This window comes from Salvelinus alpinus, chromosome 33 (assembly GCF_045679555.1).
Source record: "Salvelinus alpinus chromosome 33, SLU_Salpinus.1, whole genome shotgun sequence".
NCBI lineage: Eukaryota > Metazoa > Chordata > Actinopteri > Salmoniformes > Salmonidae > Salvelinus > Salvelinus alpinus.
In genome coordinates, this window is record NC_092118.1 from 11,299,969 (window position 1) to 11,315,254 (window position 15,286).

Genomic DNA, 15,286 nt, shown 5'->3' on the forward strand with positions numbered 1-15,286 from the left:
GAAGGACTTTATAAATAAAGCACCCAGTTTACATTCTGCCCATTATTCTGGGCCTAAGGGACTCAGTCTACTACTTGGCGGTGTTACAGCTGCATATGGATGGTTCTATGGGCCATCCTCTGCTCTCCGGACCAGGAGACAGGGACCCATCATTTCAGCAAACCATCGCATCACTATTCACAGCACTGGGATGAAGACATATCCTCAGAATTAACGATAACTGAATTAGGAGACAACACGTTTGTCTTCTCAGAAATGGCCTTAACACATATTTACCAAGAGGATTTTGCTTTTAAATTGTTTTCTAGAGCTCATTTGTCAACAGCTGGGCATGTTAGCCTAAAAATATTTTAAGGTCTAGCTTGTTGAATCTTTGAAAATCACAGATTGCATCATTGAGGTCCATTTGTCATAGAACTTAGTCTTTTCAATAACATAGTCTTTTCAATAATAGGTTAAACAACAAACAGTATTTGCAATATCTGAATACTTTACTAATAACTGGGAGATGGGAAAGACCCATGCAGTACAAAATGCCAGGATGTTCCAAGAAAACATTCCCATCCAATGGGACAGTAGGGGAGACGGTAGGGGAGACGGTAGGGAACTGTAGGGGAGACCGGTGTTGTTTGTCACAGTTTTTACTCTTGTGTGTATTTCTCAGCACCAGTATATCTTACAAGACTCTTTTCAACATTAAAAGAAAGACAACGGTCTTGGGTGGTAATAGGGACTTTTTATTCTCATATCTTATTCCAAAATGGAGATATAAGCCATCAAACACACTCTGCCCACTTGTGACAACCAGCCCCATCACAGGGTTGGTTGTCATATGGGGTGGGTTGTCACAATGTTTGCAAGTAGCTTATTCTTTTTGCAATAGGAAATAACGTAATATAGCACACAGTCTTAGAAATAGGTTTTCTTAGGTAGAACAATATTCCTAACAGAATTCTGCATTTTATACCTTGAGAATATCGTATGACATTTTTTGTATATTTGTGTGTGCACGTGTATGTTTGCACATGCATGTGTACATGTGTGGGTGTGTGAAATAAAAAAGATGTGTGTGTGAGAGAGACAACACTCCCAGATAGCACAGACACCTCTGTCCAACATAAGTATACGTGATGCATTGGGAAGATGCCGTTTAGACATGGTTTGCTAATTGGCAAGACGTCTCACAAAAAAAAAAGACGTCTCACATTCTACATTCTAAATTCTAGAGTTCTACATCGTTTATACGTCGGCCAGGCATCAACATTCTACTCTGATGTCTCGGTGACGTCTTCCCAATCTGCACACGTTCTCCACACTACATATTCCCAACACATTTTGATATGTCGGCCAAAGGCGTTCGTTTTTACCGGGGAGGTCTTTATAGCAACAGCACAAAATAGCTTGGGATATATTGTATACTGGCAGTGGCTATGTCCCCGAACAGTATGGTTACAATGGAGTTAATAGTGATGCCCAACACAACCAATGCTAGTTACCACATGGCTTGACCAACTCAGAAATATGTTTGAAATAGCTCTCCTTTTTCTCTTTTCGATAAACATAATTTTTCATGTATAATTCCATAGTTCAAACATTTATAAAATAACAAGACATACTTCATATGTTTTTTTATTTTATCTGTGAGCAACACATACATTCCACTCACCTCAATGTTTTGTCATGCTGACATGAATTGACTAGGCGGATGACTTCTTTCAAAGAATTCACACATTTGAATCTTAAAATTATTACACAGCACACTCTAGATTGGGAGTCACAAGCACTGTGACAACCAACACATGAGACAACCAACCCCAGTCTCCCCTACCCTGGACCAGAGGGAGAGGGCGACTGCTTAGATTCCTGCTTGCACTTCATCATCATTCCTCTGTCTACAGAGGTTTATTTTTAAAGGGAGGTGTCAGCCAATGTCAAGTCACGTTCCTTTGAGCGATGATGGGGGACAGTCGCCCAATCAGAGAAGCTATGCTGGGCGGACCAGAACCTTTAGATCCACCAATGGTTCACTTCACTCTCTCAGCACCAGTAAACACACTAAAACATATACCAACAAACAAACAACCTGTACATCCCAATGGGGACATTGGGTCAACATGACAATGGGTCAACATTTTAAAACAACACCCTTTTCAAAGCTCACAACATCTCTCTCTTAATACTGGCAAAAGGCCATATTCAAAAGGTCATTCCTTGCATGCCCACCAGTCAATAGCATCTTCTGAGGTTGAATTAAAATGTTTTGGTGACGTCAAGCGGCCATTGGAATTTTGGCAGTGGCGGGGCTACTATATAAAAACTTTAGGACAGAGAGGTAGAGAGCGAGGGAGGGGGGAGACAAGTGGAAAGATAAGATAGCGAAGAGTTGGTGTTTATTTAAGTGGTGTCATGTCTCTGGCACATGTAGACAACAGGGTCCGGCAGAGCTGCCTGTAAGGGAGAGGAACAACAACACCTCGGGAGCTACAACTAAAATAGATCCAATGCAGCTTGGAGCAAGGTGGATTAGCACAGCTTCCTTTGTCTCACCTGACACTTGTTCCCCGCTGTGTGGAATTTCTTGGAACTATGAGTAAACCGGAGACATTGGCCACCTGCATTGCCAAGATGTACGAGGGGGGTAAATTGGACAATGCTGGGGCCCCTTCTGGAGCAATGAAAAAGCCAACTAACAGCCTGCTGAACAGCCTGGGAGGCATGGAGGTCAAGCTGAATCAGCTGGAGGTGAAGGTGGAGCAGATAGCCTGCAGCCAGACAGAGGTCCTCAGGAGGCTGGACATGGTGTGCCAGGGCATGGGGACGCTGGAGAAGGACCTGGCCCAGCTCAGAAAGGACAGGGACAGGGGCTCTCGTGGAGGTGGAGGGGACCCTTCCTTGTTCTCGGAGGTCAAGGTACTATGTGGCGAGACCGTGGCACTGCTGAAGAACCTGCAGCAGCAGGGTAAATGGCAACGGGAAAAGATTGAGGGAATAGAGAGCTCGGTTTCGGCCATGGACAAGCTCTGGGGATATGTGGGGGAAGTCTTCCGAAGCTCCAAGATAGTGGAGTTCATCTTGAAAGGCATCGTACCCTGGAGGAAACAGGACCTACTGTACATCCAAGAGGAGGAGGAGGTCAGTGAGCTCATGCTGAAGCGGGCTGGCACATCTTTGCCATTTCATTAAATGTGATGTCCTTAGGTGCTTAAAAATGTTTGAGTTATTTTGAGTTTTGGTATTAACATCTGCTTTCATTTATTTTGTGAGCCATGACTCCGGTTCACCCTTACCCACTTAATTTAATAATTGTAAAGAACGCAGTGCATTCTGTGTTGCTACTATAGTAGCCTTGTGCAAAGTCACTTAACCTGGCGATCTGTGTCACTGTCTGACTGTCTCTAAAATGTTTCTTCAGCTGTTGGGAAACAATGCGACCTGTTTCAGTAATGTTACTGTCAAGATAAGGCTGTTTGCTAGCATAAAATCCAAAGTGAAACTGAAGTGAGAGGGATTTTCCCCACTGACTGTATGCTTTCCCCCCAGCTCATGACAATTTCGGGTAAATCATCTGGATTTATAATGTATGAAGAATCTATTTTCTGATTCATATCAAAATGAGGTTCTCATCACTGGCATCTTGATAATCTTGACATTAAATACTTATGTTTGCTACAACATAAAGTAGCCTACGAACAAACTATTAGAAGGCAGATGGAACCAAATGCTAGTCATCTATTCATTTGAACATAGAATTAGGAATTAGGATAGTAATTCAATAGGATCTCTATTTATTTATTCAACCTTTATTTTATAAGGGAGTCGTACTGAGACCAAGGTCTCTTTTACAGATGAGTACTGAATTATAGAAATGACAGAAAATACACACTACAAAATATAAATACAAAATGCAAAAATTAAAACATGGTAATAGAAAACAAACACATTCATCAGTAATAAGGTCCTCAATCAGCTTTCTGAATTGTACTAGAGGCATCCAAACATTACATTTAAAGAACATTTAGAAGATTGATCCACAAATAAGGTGCAAGAAAACTAAAAGCTGATTTACTTAACTCAGTAGAAGACCAAAGGAATTTCCAGAGTTAACCATCCCTGAGACCGGATGTGGTGACTCGCATGTCTAAAGTTTAGTAAAGATGTCAGCTACAGTGGGACTTTTTGTAAAAGGGCTTTATAAATTAAAACAGCAATGTATCAACCTACATGATATCAAAGAGGTCCAACCAACTTTCTGGTAGAGAATGGAGTGATGAGTACTAAAATTGTTACCTGTAATGATAAACTGCATCTAACGGCTCTAATGAAGTGGCAGTTGCGTTCATATAGATCCGGGGTGGGGAACTCCAGTCCTCGAGGGCCTGATTGGTGTCACACTTTTTCTACATCCCTAGCAAATTGCCCACCCCTGACATAGATGATGTCGCCATAGTCTAGGACCGATAGGAACTTCGACTGAATAATCTGCTTTCTACTAATTAGCAAGAGCCAGGAACTATTTCTATAGAAGCCCATTTTTATTCTTAACTAACTCATCAATATTCTTTTTAAAAGACAGCTTTTCATCTATCCAAATGCCCAGATATGTATAAGCCGGGACACGATCAATATGGACACCATCAAAAGTGCATATGCTTAAATCGTTATTTTTATGCTCTAGACTCCAGCGAGTATCCATCCTCCTGTGTGGCTCAGTTGTTAGAGAATGGCATTTGCAATGCCTGTGTTGTGGGTTTGATTCCCATGGGGGACCACAAAAAAAATGTATGCACTCGTGTGTCTGCTAAATGACATAAATGTAAACAATATATACTTAGTTTTACCTGCAATACTAATTTCAGGTCAATAAAGTGTTTCTGTAATACAAGGAATGCAGACTGTAGTTCAGGTAGAGCCTGGTCAACCATGGGGACAAAAGTATCATCGTCATACAAGTGCACGTTACAATTTTTTACAAACAAATCAATATTGTTCATGTAAACAGTAAAAAAATACAGGGCCCAGATCCCTGCGGGACACCTTTCATATTATTTAGATTTAACACCATCAGTAGATACACATTGAGTTCTATCTGTCAAGTAATTTATTAACCAGTTACATGCAGCCTGGTCTAGGCCAATTGAAGAAAGCCTCTGAATTAGCAGTGAGTGATCAACAGTATCGAAAGCCTTTGACAGGTCAATGAAGAGGGCAGCACAATGTTGCCTTTTATTCATACAGTTCATCACATCATTTATAACTAGGGATGCAGCAGAGATAGTGCTATGACCTGGTCTAAAACCTGACTGATGTACATTTAGAATGCATTTCAAAGATAAGAAAGATCTCAGCTGATATTTTAGCTGGACAAGAACGTTTAGAAATAAGGCCACCTTTGTGAAGAGGGAGTACATGGGCTGTCTTCCAAACCTTGGGGATAGTACCAGATATAACAGTCCGGTAAAAAATCTGGGTTAATTATTCAGCTATCAAGGCGGCAGAGAGCTGCAGCAAAAATGGATCAAGCATATTAGCCTCAGTGGAGCTAGAGGCTGGCAAAGGGAAGAGCAGTCGATTGACTGACCAGGGTTAGTTAAACCACCATTTCTCTAAAATAAAAATCCTGCCAAGATAAAATTAGGACTAAAAGCATCATTTATCCCATTCTTCACAGTTATGATGCCAGAGTCAGACAGAACTTGTTCAGGCAGGGATGAAGAGGAATTTGTACGCTTCGGTGCATTTACTGTTTTCCAAAATGTAAAATGATCACCAGCAGAGTCAGAGATAGAGCTTAGAAAGTAGCTTGACTAAACCTTAAAAGGTTAATCAAGATAGTATCTGTTTCTCAATTTGTTTCAAAGATTGCCAGTCCACTACAGTCAGGCCCAGGCCTGATTTCTCACCTGAATGAGCTGAGATCGCTCAGAAGAAAACCAAGAGTTAGATCTATCTTTGAATCTGAATAGTTTAAAAGGGGCATGTTTATCTGCCAGAGCAGGTATTCCTAAACTGGGGGTGGTACGCGCAATGCCGTCGGGGGTACGCCAAATAAAAATGTCATTCACATTTTCAAAAATAAATAAAATAAAACATTTCGTTTTTGTTTTTTAAACATTTTTTTCTTCTTCAAATTTTCAAACAGTCCATTTATATTTTCCAACAGGATTATACATTTGGGTGAGTTTTTTTTCTTGCCTGAGTAGCATCGTTTCACTGACAAAAATAAAATTAAATAGTGTTCAGCGAAATAACAACACAATGTCAAATACAGGTAGCCTAGTCAAATAATTAACATCCAATCACATTAACCGTTACTCTCTCACGGGAATTCCACTAATGGTCTGTATGTAGACAAACGTAGCTACTGCTCATGTTGGTATCTGAACTGATGGCGCAAATGCCATGACAGGGAGACATAGTGAAGTGGTAACGCGCGTGCAAGCAGTTGCTCCCGACGCCACTTGGGCACACTGCAGCATCCACCGAGAGGCTCTTGCTGCCAAGGGAATGCCTGACAGCTTGAAAGGCGTTTTGGACACTACAGTGAAAATGGTTAAATGCTGGATGGAAAATGCTTTGTTAAAGCAAGGTCTTTGAACTCTCGTGTATTTTCTGCACTATGTAATGACATGGGCAGTGAGCATGTAACGCTTTTACAACATACAGAAATGCGCTGGTTATCAAGGGGCAAAGTATTGACACGTTTTTTTAAATTGAGAGACGAGCTTAATGTTTTCTTTACTGACCATAATTTTCACTTGTCTGGCCGCTTGCATGATGACGAGTTTCTCACATGACTGGCCTATCTGGGTGATGTTTTTTCTCGCCTGAATGATCTGAATCTAGGATTACAGGGATTCTCCACAACTATATTCAATGTGCGAGACAAAATTGAGGCTATGATTAAGAAGTTGGAGCTCTTCTCTGTCTGCGTTAACAAGGACAACACACAGGTCTTTCCATCATTGTATGATTTTTTGTGTGCAAATGAACTCAAGCTTACGGACAATGTCAAATGTGACATAGCGAAGTACCTGCGTAAAAAAGTACCTGCGTAATTGGGTGTGCAATTACGCAGGTACTGTCCCGAAACGGATGACACAAACAACTGGATTCGTTATCCCTTTCATGCCCTGCCTCCAGTCCACTTACCGATATCTGAACAAGAGAGCCTCATCGAAATTACAACAAGCGATTCTGTGAAAATTGAATTTAATCAGAAGCTACTGCCAGATTTCTGGATTGGGCTGCGTTCAGAGTATCCTGTCTTGGCAAATCACACTAAGACACTGATGCCCTTTGCAACCACGTACCTATATGAGAGTGGATTCTCAGCCCTCACTAGCATGAAAACTAAATACAGGCACAGACTGTGTGTGGAAAATGATTTAAGAGTGAGACTCTCTCCAATACAACATTGCGGAGTTAAGTGCATCCTTTCAAGCACACCCTTCTCATTAACCTGTGGTGAGTTTTTCACAATTTTCGATGAACAAGTAAGGTTTTATATGTAATATGGTTAAATAAAGAGCAAAATGATTGATTATTATATAATTATTTGTGCCCAAGCCGGGTTGTGACAAACTCATACTCATTCTTAAGTTTAAAAAATGTATTGTATAGTGTGTGTGTGGCAGGCTTACAATCATGGCAAAAAACAACATTTGAAAGTGCGCTGACTCTGGTACTAGAGGGGGTACGCAGCTGGAAGTTGAATGTTTGAAGGGGTACGGGACTATAAAAAGTTTGGGAACCACTGTGCCAGAGGAATACGGAGGATACTTTTTCTAGAGCCAATTCAGGGTTAGGAATACAAGAGACGGTGACTAAATCAGAGTAGAACATGTCATGTAAAAATCCTTGAGGAGAAAACTTTTTAAAATGTGACTTCTTAATTAAATGAGTGAGTATTTTGCTGTTTCGTAACCTTTAATACATATTATGGGACAATGATCACTGATATCATATGTAAATACTCCGCTAGACAAATATTTATGCCGGTTAGTAAGAATTAAATCAATCAAGGAGGAGTAAACAGGATTTTTCACATTTAGACATGTGGGTTTTGAGATCAATTGAGTGAGTTTAAAATCAATGCATATGCATTGAGGCCAGGGATAGCCAATTCAGATTCAAATCCCCTAAAATGACCAACTCCGAAGACAGAAAAGGTGTTAAACACTCAGATATAGCACCAATATAAGTCTTGTAAAACAATGTGTGACTTAATGGCCACACAAGTACTCTTAAATCTCTACCTGGTACAGCCAGAAGAGGAGCCACTTAGCCCAATATTGGACTAAAGGAGCCTAACTTTACTCCTTTGTCCAAGGACCTTCCATGCTCTGTTTAAAGGGTGAATTGGCTCTGGAATCCAATACAGCCAAATACTCCATCTAAACATGAATCGATTCTCTATTTTGGTAAAGTTCTAGAAACATAAATCCTCTACTTTCACATCACTTCAAAATACACACTTACTGTACACTGTTTTAACCTGTATTAACACAGTTGCAGCCAACATTATTTTTCAGTGACAACATGTTTGTGGCGTCTGTCTTCCGTTTACACTCAGCTGTTCGAAGATGCAGCTAGCTAATTAGCACAGGTAGTCCACTCTGTCTACCGTCTGTTTTCCGTAAACAAGCACTGAAACCTAATATGGCCATGTGGGAACCCTAACCCTATAAAGGTGCGTATCAATTTAACCTTCTGTTTTTGGAAGATTATTATATGAAAGATAAGGTCGCGGATCTGAACAAAAATCACCCTACAGAAGACGCCTTCGTCCAATGACTCTTATGTGTCATGAAATGGAACTGACAGTCAAGGGCTACTAGCCACTGTGCTTCTGCCTCTGCATTGCTTGCTCTTAGGGGTTTGAGGCTTGGTATCTGTAAAAAACGTTGTGACTGCTGGTGTAAAAAGGGCTTTATTAAATACGTGATTAATAGATTGAAATGTAGATATTTTTGGGTTGCAGATAGTGTAGTTTACTTTAGTGTTAGTAAATAGTCTGATAGCGTTAGGCAGACAGATGGAATCTAATGAGAGCGAGTAAGGTATTGCTTCTTGCCCACCCATGCTATGACCCTGTGGTGTACTTCCAGGCCAGATCCACTGCTGGCATCTCCCAGTTACTCATGGCTTAGAGTAAACTAATAACAGAGTCCAGCTGAGTCGGCCCAGTAGGCATCTGTTATCAGTTATGTGTTGTCATTTGAAATATGTCACACCAATTCATCATTAATACTAAAAAGACCATGCCTCAATCATTCTCCATGCCTCAAGTCCATGTTCACATCCACTCATCTGGTGATGAGTGGATGTGAACAAACATTTAGATAAGATATTTCAGCCTTTAACTTTTTTTTTATTTCTCCTGTTTGCTATATGTGGCTTCTTGTTCAAACTTGATATCATACATACTCCTGGAATTGAGCTACTATACCACATTGGTGGTAGAATGATTGTTAAACCTGATTGTGAGGAAGTAGTAAGAAACAATATATATGAAGGATGTTCTCTTCCCTCAGAAAACTAAATCAGAAGATAGCAGCATAAAGCCTAAAGTCACTCTTTGCGACCAGGGGACTCAGGTCCAGGAGGAGGGCTTACAAATCGCCACAGGTAAGCTGGACTTGTCTCTGTGTTATCTGTTGGCATTGATACATATTTTTCAGTTAATGTTTTTCAATCAATCAATCAATTAATCAATCAAACATTATTTATACAGTACCAGTCAAAAGTTTAGACACACCTACTCATTCCAGGGTTTTTCTTTATTTTTACTATTTTCTACATTGTAGAATAATAGTGAAGACATCAAAACTATGAGATAACACAAATGGAATCATGTAGTAACCAAAAAAGTGTTAAACTAATCAAAATATATTTGAGATTCTTCAAAGTAGTCACCCTTTGCCTTGATGACAGCTTTTCACACTCTTGCATTCTCTCAACCAGTTTGCATTTGGAATGCATTTAAATGAACAGGTGTGCCTTGTTTGTTAAAGACCAAGTCCATATTATGGCAAGAACAGCTCAAATAAGCAAAGAGAAATGACAGTCCATCATTACTATTAGACATGAAGGTCAGTAATTCCGTAAAATTTCAAGAACTTCAAGTGCAGTTGCAAAACCATCAAGCGCTATGATGAAACTGGCTCTCATGAGGACCGACACAGGAAAGGAAGACCCAGAGTTACCTCTGTGGCAGAGGATAAGTTCAATAGAGTTACCAGCCTCAGAAATCTGCAATTAACTGCACCTCAGATTGCAGCCCAAAAACATGCTTCACGGAGTTCAAGTAACAGACACATCTCAACATCAACTGTTCAGAGGAGACTGCGTGAATCAGGCCTTCATGGTTCAATTTCTGCATAGAAAAACTACTAAAGGACACCAATAAGAATAAGAGACTTGCTTGGGCCAAAAAACACGAGCGATGGACATTAGACCGGTGGAAATCTGTCTTTTGGTCTGATGGGTCCAAATTTGAGATTTTTGATTCCAACCGACGTGTTTTTGTGAGACGCAGAGTAGGTGAACGGATGATATCTGCATGTGTGGTTCCCACCGTGAAGCATGGAGGAGGAGGTGTGATTGTGTGTGGGTGCTTTGCTGGTGACACTTTCGGTGATTTATTTAGAGTAAATCTGCAGCAATACGCCATCCCATCTGGTTTGTGCTTAGTGGGACTATAATTTGTTTTTCAATAGGATAATGACCCAAAACACATCTCCAGGCTGTGTAAGGGCTATTTGACCAAGAAGGAGAGTGATGGAGTGCTGCATCAAATGACCTGGCCTCCACAATCACCCGACCTCAACCAAATTGAGATGGTTTGGGATGAGTTGGACCGCAGTGTGAAGGAAAAGCAGCCAACAAGTGCGCAATATATATGAGAACTCCTTCAAGACTGTTGGAAAAGCATTCCTCGTGAGCTGGTTGAGAGAATGCCAAGAGTGTGCAAAGCTGTCATCAAGGCAAAGGGTGGCTACTTTGAAGAATCTGAAATCTAATATATATTTTGATTTGTTGAACACTTTTTTGGTTACTACATGATTCCATATGTGTTATTTCATAGTTTTGATGTCTTCACTATTATTCTACAATGTGCAAAATAGTAAAAATAAAGAAAAACCCTTGAATGAGTAGGTGTGTCCAAGCTTTTGACTGGTACTGTATAGCACATTTCTTACATGAAATGCATTTTAAGGTTCTTTCAGTCAATGTTGACCAGTTACTGACAACTGCCTGGATGTTTTCTGCAAAGTTAATGTGAGTGGGTAGGGATTCCATAAGCAAATTATTGATTACTTGAGCTAATTCCTTCTTGTACATCTGTTGCTGTTCTCCCACAGGTGATCAGCCGGTGGTAGAGCTCCCTGTAAAGGAAGCGAAGGCCACAGACCATGGAGTGGAAGTCCCAAATTCTCCTGAGCATGATCCCTGCGGGTTATCAGAAGCTCTCACAGAGGGCCCTGCAGTCGACGAGGCCTTATTCCCATCTACCAATAGTGATTGGGGTAGTAAAGGCTCTCGCAAGCCCAAAGAGGTCACCTTAAAGAGCAGAGAGCCCACCAGAGTCCAGACCTTCGCCTCTGATGTGGTCGTAGCTCAGGTGGAGGTCACCATCGAAGTGCTTTCTGAGCTGAGGAGGTAGGCTGTCACTGATTCATAACCAAAATAAAATGCCAGAATTCCAATGTGCATTCACTCTTTTTATTAAGTGCTATTTTTGTCAACAAATAGCAGCACCATTACTCCCAACAGGGTTATGAAAAGTGTGACAGGTGGAGCTGTTGAGTTGACGTCAATTGTCATCGAAAATATAACAAAGCACCTGCACTCACTGACCTACACTTTCAGCTAGAAATGTGAAAGCACGAGGGGATATGATCAATTATCCTCAAGCTAAACCCCACTGCTGCCTTTTCATGTCTCCAGCGAAAGGTTTTCAAGTGGCAGTGGGCTCTCACTCTGAGTAGGGTGAGCAACATGAGGTACATGCTAAAGGGAATACAGAACATCAAAGGGTTCTTCTGTTGTTGCCAATTTTTACATGCCTACTAAGTGGCATTTCAAGAATGGGGGTACTTAACATGAGAATCAACATCTGTCTCTACTCATAGCCTATAACTTTTATTGTTACTATCCATATTTTGACCTGCAGTGTTGGAACCCGGAGCATATAATATTTTCACTGTACCCTGCAATTACATCTGCATCCCTGTATATGTGACTAATAAACACAATCTAAAATGTAATCTAATATATTGCTGTCACCTTGTTTTCATTAGTTACATGTATATTCTGTTTCATTAATGAAGAAAAAGTATAGGTCTGTGCATTGTTCAAACATTGACTGTTTTGTAATGTTACTGTGTTGCTAGGACTCCTGATGTGACCTTGATTTCGGTGGGCAGTGAGTTAGACAGTCAGTACATCAACGTTAAGGAGACAGAGGTTCCACAAGATCCAGAACTCACTGCATCTCAGCCACCTACCTCCACCACTGAGGAGCAACCGCTGGAGCAACTGCCGGAGCAACCCCCGGAGCAACCGTCGGGGCAACCCCCGGAGAAAGCCGCTGAAAGTCTCCCTCTTCCTTCCAAGGAGGACACTCTCCCGGAAGAGGACTTTACAAAGGCTGCGGTCAGTCCTCAGGAGCCAGTTATCATTGTAACACCACCAACACCGTACAGCAGTGCGCTAACAAGCCCACTGGATGTGGTCACCAAACCGGAGCCAGAGCCAGTAACGATGGTCCCTCAGGTCCAGCCTGAGCCTGTGGCGGCCACAGAGCAGCACAAACCTGTTCCACCTCAACCAGAGTCTGAGACAGTGAAAGACTCTGCAGAACCAGTTATCCCTCAGCCAACTCCCTCTTTAGTTGTTAAAAACCCTACAGCAACTGCACAGGGGGCAGCCCTGAATGCACAACAATTGGTCATAGGTAAGAAGGGCAATATCAATGTCATTTTCAGCACGATATGGATTGCACAACGGTATCTTACTGGGTGAAATGCAGTATGAAATTTGTTCCTCATGGTCTGTCAATCCTCCAATAAGTCCACAGATCATTACCCATACCACCAAGCATATAATAAATCATGCTCTGGTGCTCTTCTTTTCCAGATGACTGCCCACCCTTGCCCGCTCCCTTTGAGCACCGCATAGTGAGTGCCAAGCAAGTCCCGATGGGCTCTTATTACGCTGTAAAGCCTAACGAGGTTCTCGGAGGGTGAGTCCTAATTCTTAAGGGCAACGAGAATGTGTTTACCGTACACAAAGACTGTGGTGCTGCATATATTATTCCCATTATTGTTACCCCCCATACACAACATACTTACTGAAAGTGAGGGTTGCCAACTGTTACTTTACTGTTATAAATACACTGTCGGGTCTACCCAATGATGTTGGCTGACAATAGCGATGTAGAAAACACAAGAGGAGCCGTTTGCTGCAGCAGCGGTAACCTGGCGCAGCATTAGCAGATAAACAGGGTTAGCAGACTGACAGACTGTGCATCATAGCATGATAGCAGGCGACGGGCAAAGCAGGGAGAGAGAGTACGTATGAGCAGCAGAGCTGAACAACTGGCAACAGAGACATGGCTAATCCCCAACAGCGTCTGCAAATAAGCACTGGCTTCTTTTATGCTTGTCATGGACAGGGTTTATTTTGGGCAGGTGTTGAGTTCCCATTTGCATAGGGGCTTTTTTAAATCTCCATGGTCCATGTAGAGTAGAGGCGCTCTCTCGCTACATAAAGAAGTTGGCTTAGTAAACTCTCCATGTGTGGCGGATGATGATGTACTTCCAATGAAACCAGAGGAGTAAAACAGGTCCTTGGAGTATGTCTGCAAAGCCCTGACAGAGGTCAACGCAAAGGATACCCCTCAAGGTTGACTGCTTGTGGATCTGTGCTCTTTGGTGCCTTTGTCAGGGTGTATGTAGCCTTGAGTTCTAGCATTTTAAAGGTTCTACATAACCTGAAGCACGGATTCCGAGAATACCGCGTTGAGACTCTGTGCTTGCGCGGCTAGGGTGTATGTTTGTTCATCAATGTCTATGAACAAATATTTGTGTTCTCACCTGTCTCTTTAGCATGTATGTAAAGTATCTATGCACTCATAAGTGCCCTTGTTTCCACAGGGGACGTTTTGGGCAGGTCTATAAGTGTGCAGAATTGTCGTCTGGCCTAATCCTCGCGGCGAAGTTGATCAAAGTAAAGGGAATGAGGGAGAGAGTAAGTGGATATACAACAACAGACCTGTGGTCTTTATACCCCTCCTCTCTCTGACTCCAACCTTTCACCACACACCCTGACCTCTCTCTATGTTCCTGTCAAGTTTATTTATGAGGTTCTATGTGAGCAATTCTCTAGCCGCAGCTTAAAAAGATACTCACGCGTACAAACGCGCACGCGCACACACACACACACACACACACACACACACACACACACACACACACACACACACACACACACACACACACACACACACACACACACACACACACACACACACACACACACACACACACACACACACACACACACACACACATACTAGCTCTCTCTCTATCTCAATATATTTTTACTACGCAACAAAGTTAAAGCTGCAAAATCTAACTTTTTGGGTGACCCGACCAAATTCACATAGAATTCTGAGTTATAGATCTGTTATTTTCATTGAAATGTTTAAAGCCGTGGGTACACTACACGATTTGGGCCCTGATTTAGCTATCCCAGACAAGTTTTTGAGATCAGAGACAAAATCCCCATGTCGTTGCCTATTCAGGGACCGCAGCAGTCACCAACTAATTTAATGTGAGTGGGTCAGAGGAACATTCTGAGGGCTACCGATCTAATCTTTGAGCAGTCCCAGACGTCCCGATATTTTCAAACACGTTTGATTTTATCGGCACAAAATCTGCGACGCTCTTGTTGTGTGAGATGTGCAACGACAACTTTTGAGAACGGTGGTCAGTAATAGGTCAATGAGAGCTCACCAGAGAAGAAGCCAGTGAGATGATGACGTTGTTTTGCATCACCCAGGATGTGTAGACTCTCGAGCAGGAGCCATGCCTACCACTAGTATTTTATTTATTTTACCAGGTAAATTGACTGAGAACACAGTCTCATTTACAGCAACAACCCGGGGAATGGTTACAGGGGAGAGGAAGGGGGATGAATGAGCCAATTGGAGGCTGGGGATGATTAGGTGGCCATGATTGTATGAGGGCCAGATTGGGAATTTAGCCAGGACACCGGGGTT

At 41.9% G+C, this 15,286-nt stretch overlaps 1 protein-coding gene across 3 annotated transcripts in view; it reads left to right on the top strand.

The window, feature by feature from the left end:
- Positions 1-15,286, top strand: part of LOC139563297 (myosin light chain kinase 3-like) — a 35,503-nt gene that overhangs the window by 12,396 nt on the left and 7,821 nt on the right. Inside the window, exons 1-6 of one of the 3 annotated variants that reach the window (XM_071381859.1) lie at positions 2,340-3,132; positions 9,534-9,627; positions 11,364-11,661; positions 12,396-12,958; positions 13,141-13,246; positions 14,160-14,253. In XM_071381859.1, the coding sequence (XP_071237960.1) occupies positions 2,587-3,132; positions 9,534-9,627; positions 11,364-11,661; positions 12,396-12,958; positions 13,141-13,246; positions 14,160-14,253 (1,701 nt within the window). In that variant the 5' untranslated portion in view covers positions 2,340-2,586. Of the gene's footprint in view, positions 1-2,339; positions 3,133-9,533; positions 9,628-11,363; positions 11,662-12,395; positions 12,959-13,140; positions 13,247-14,159; positions 14,254-15,286 lie in introns of those variants that run through there. The other 2 variants (XM_071381858.1, XM_071381860.1) reach the window with 2 other exon arrangements.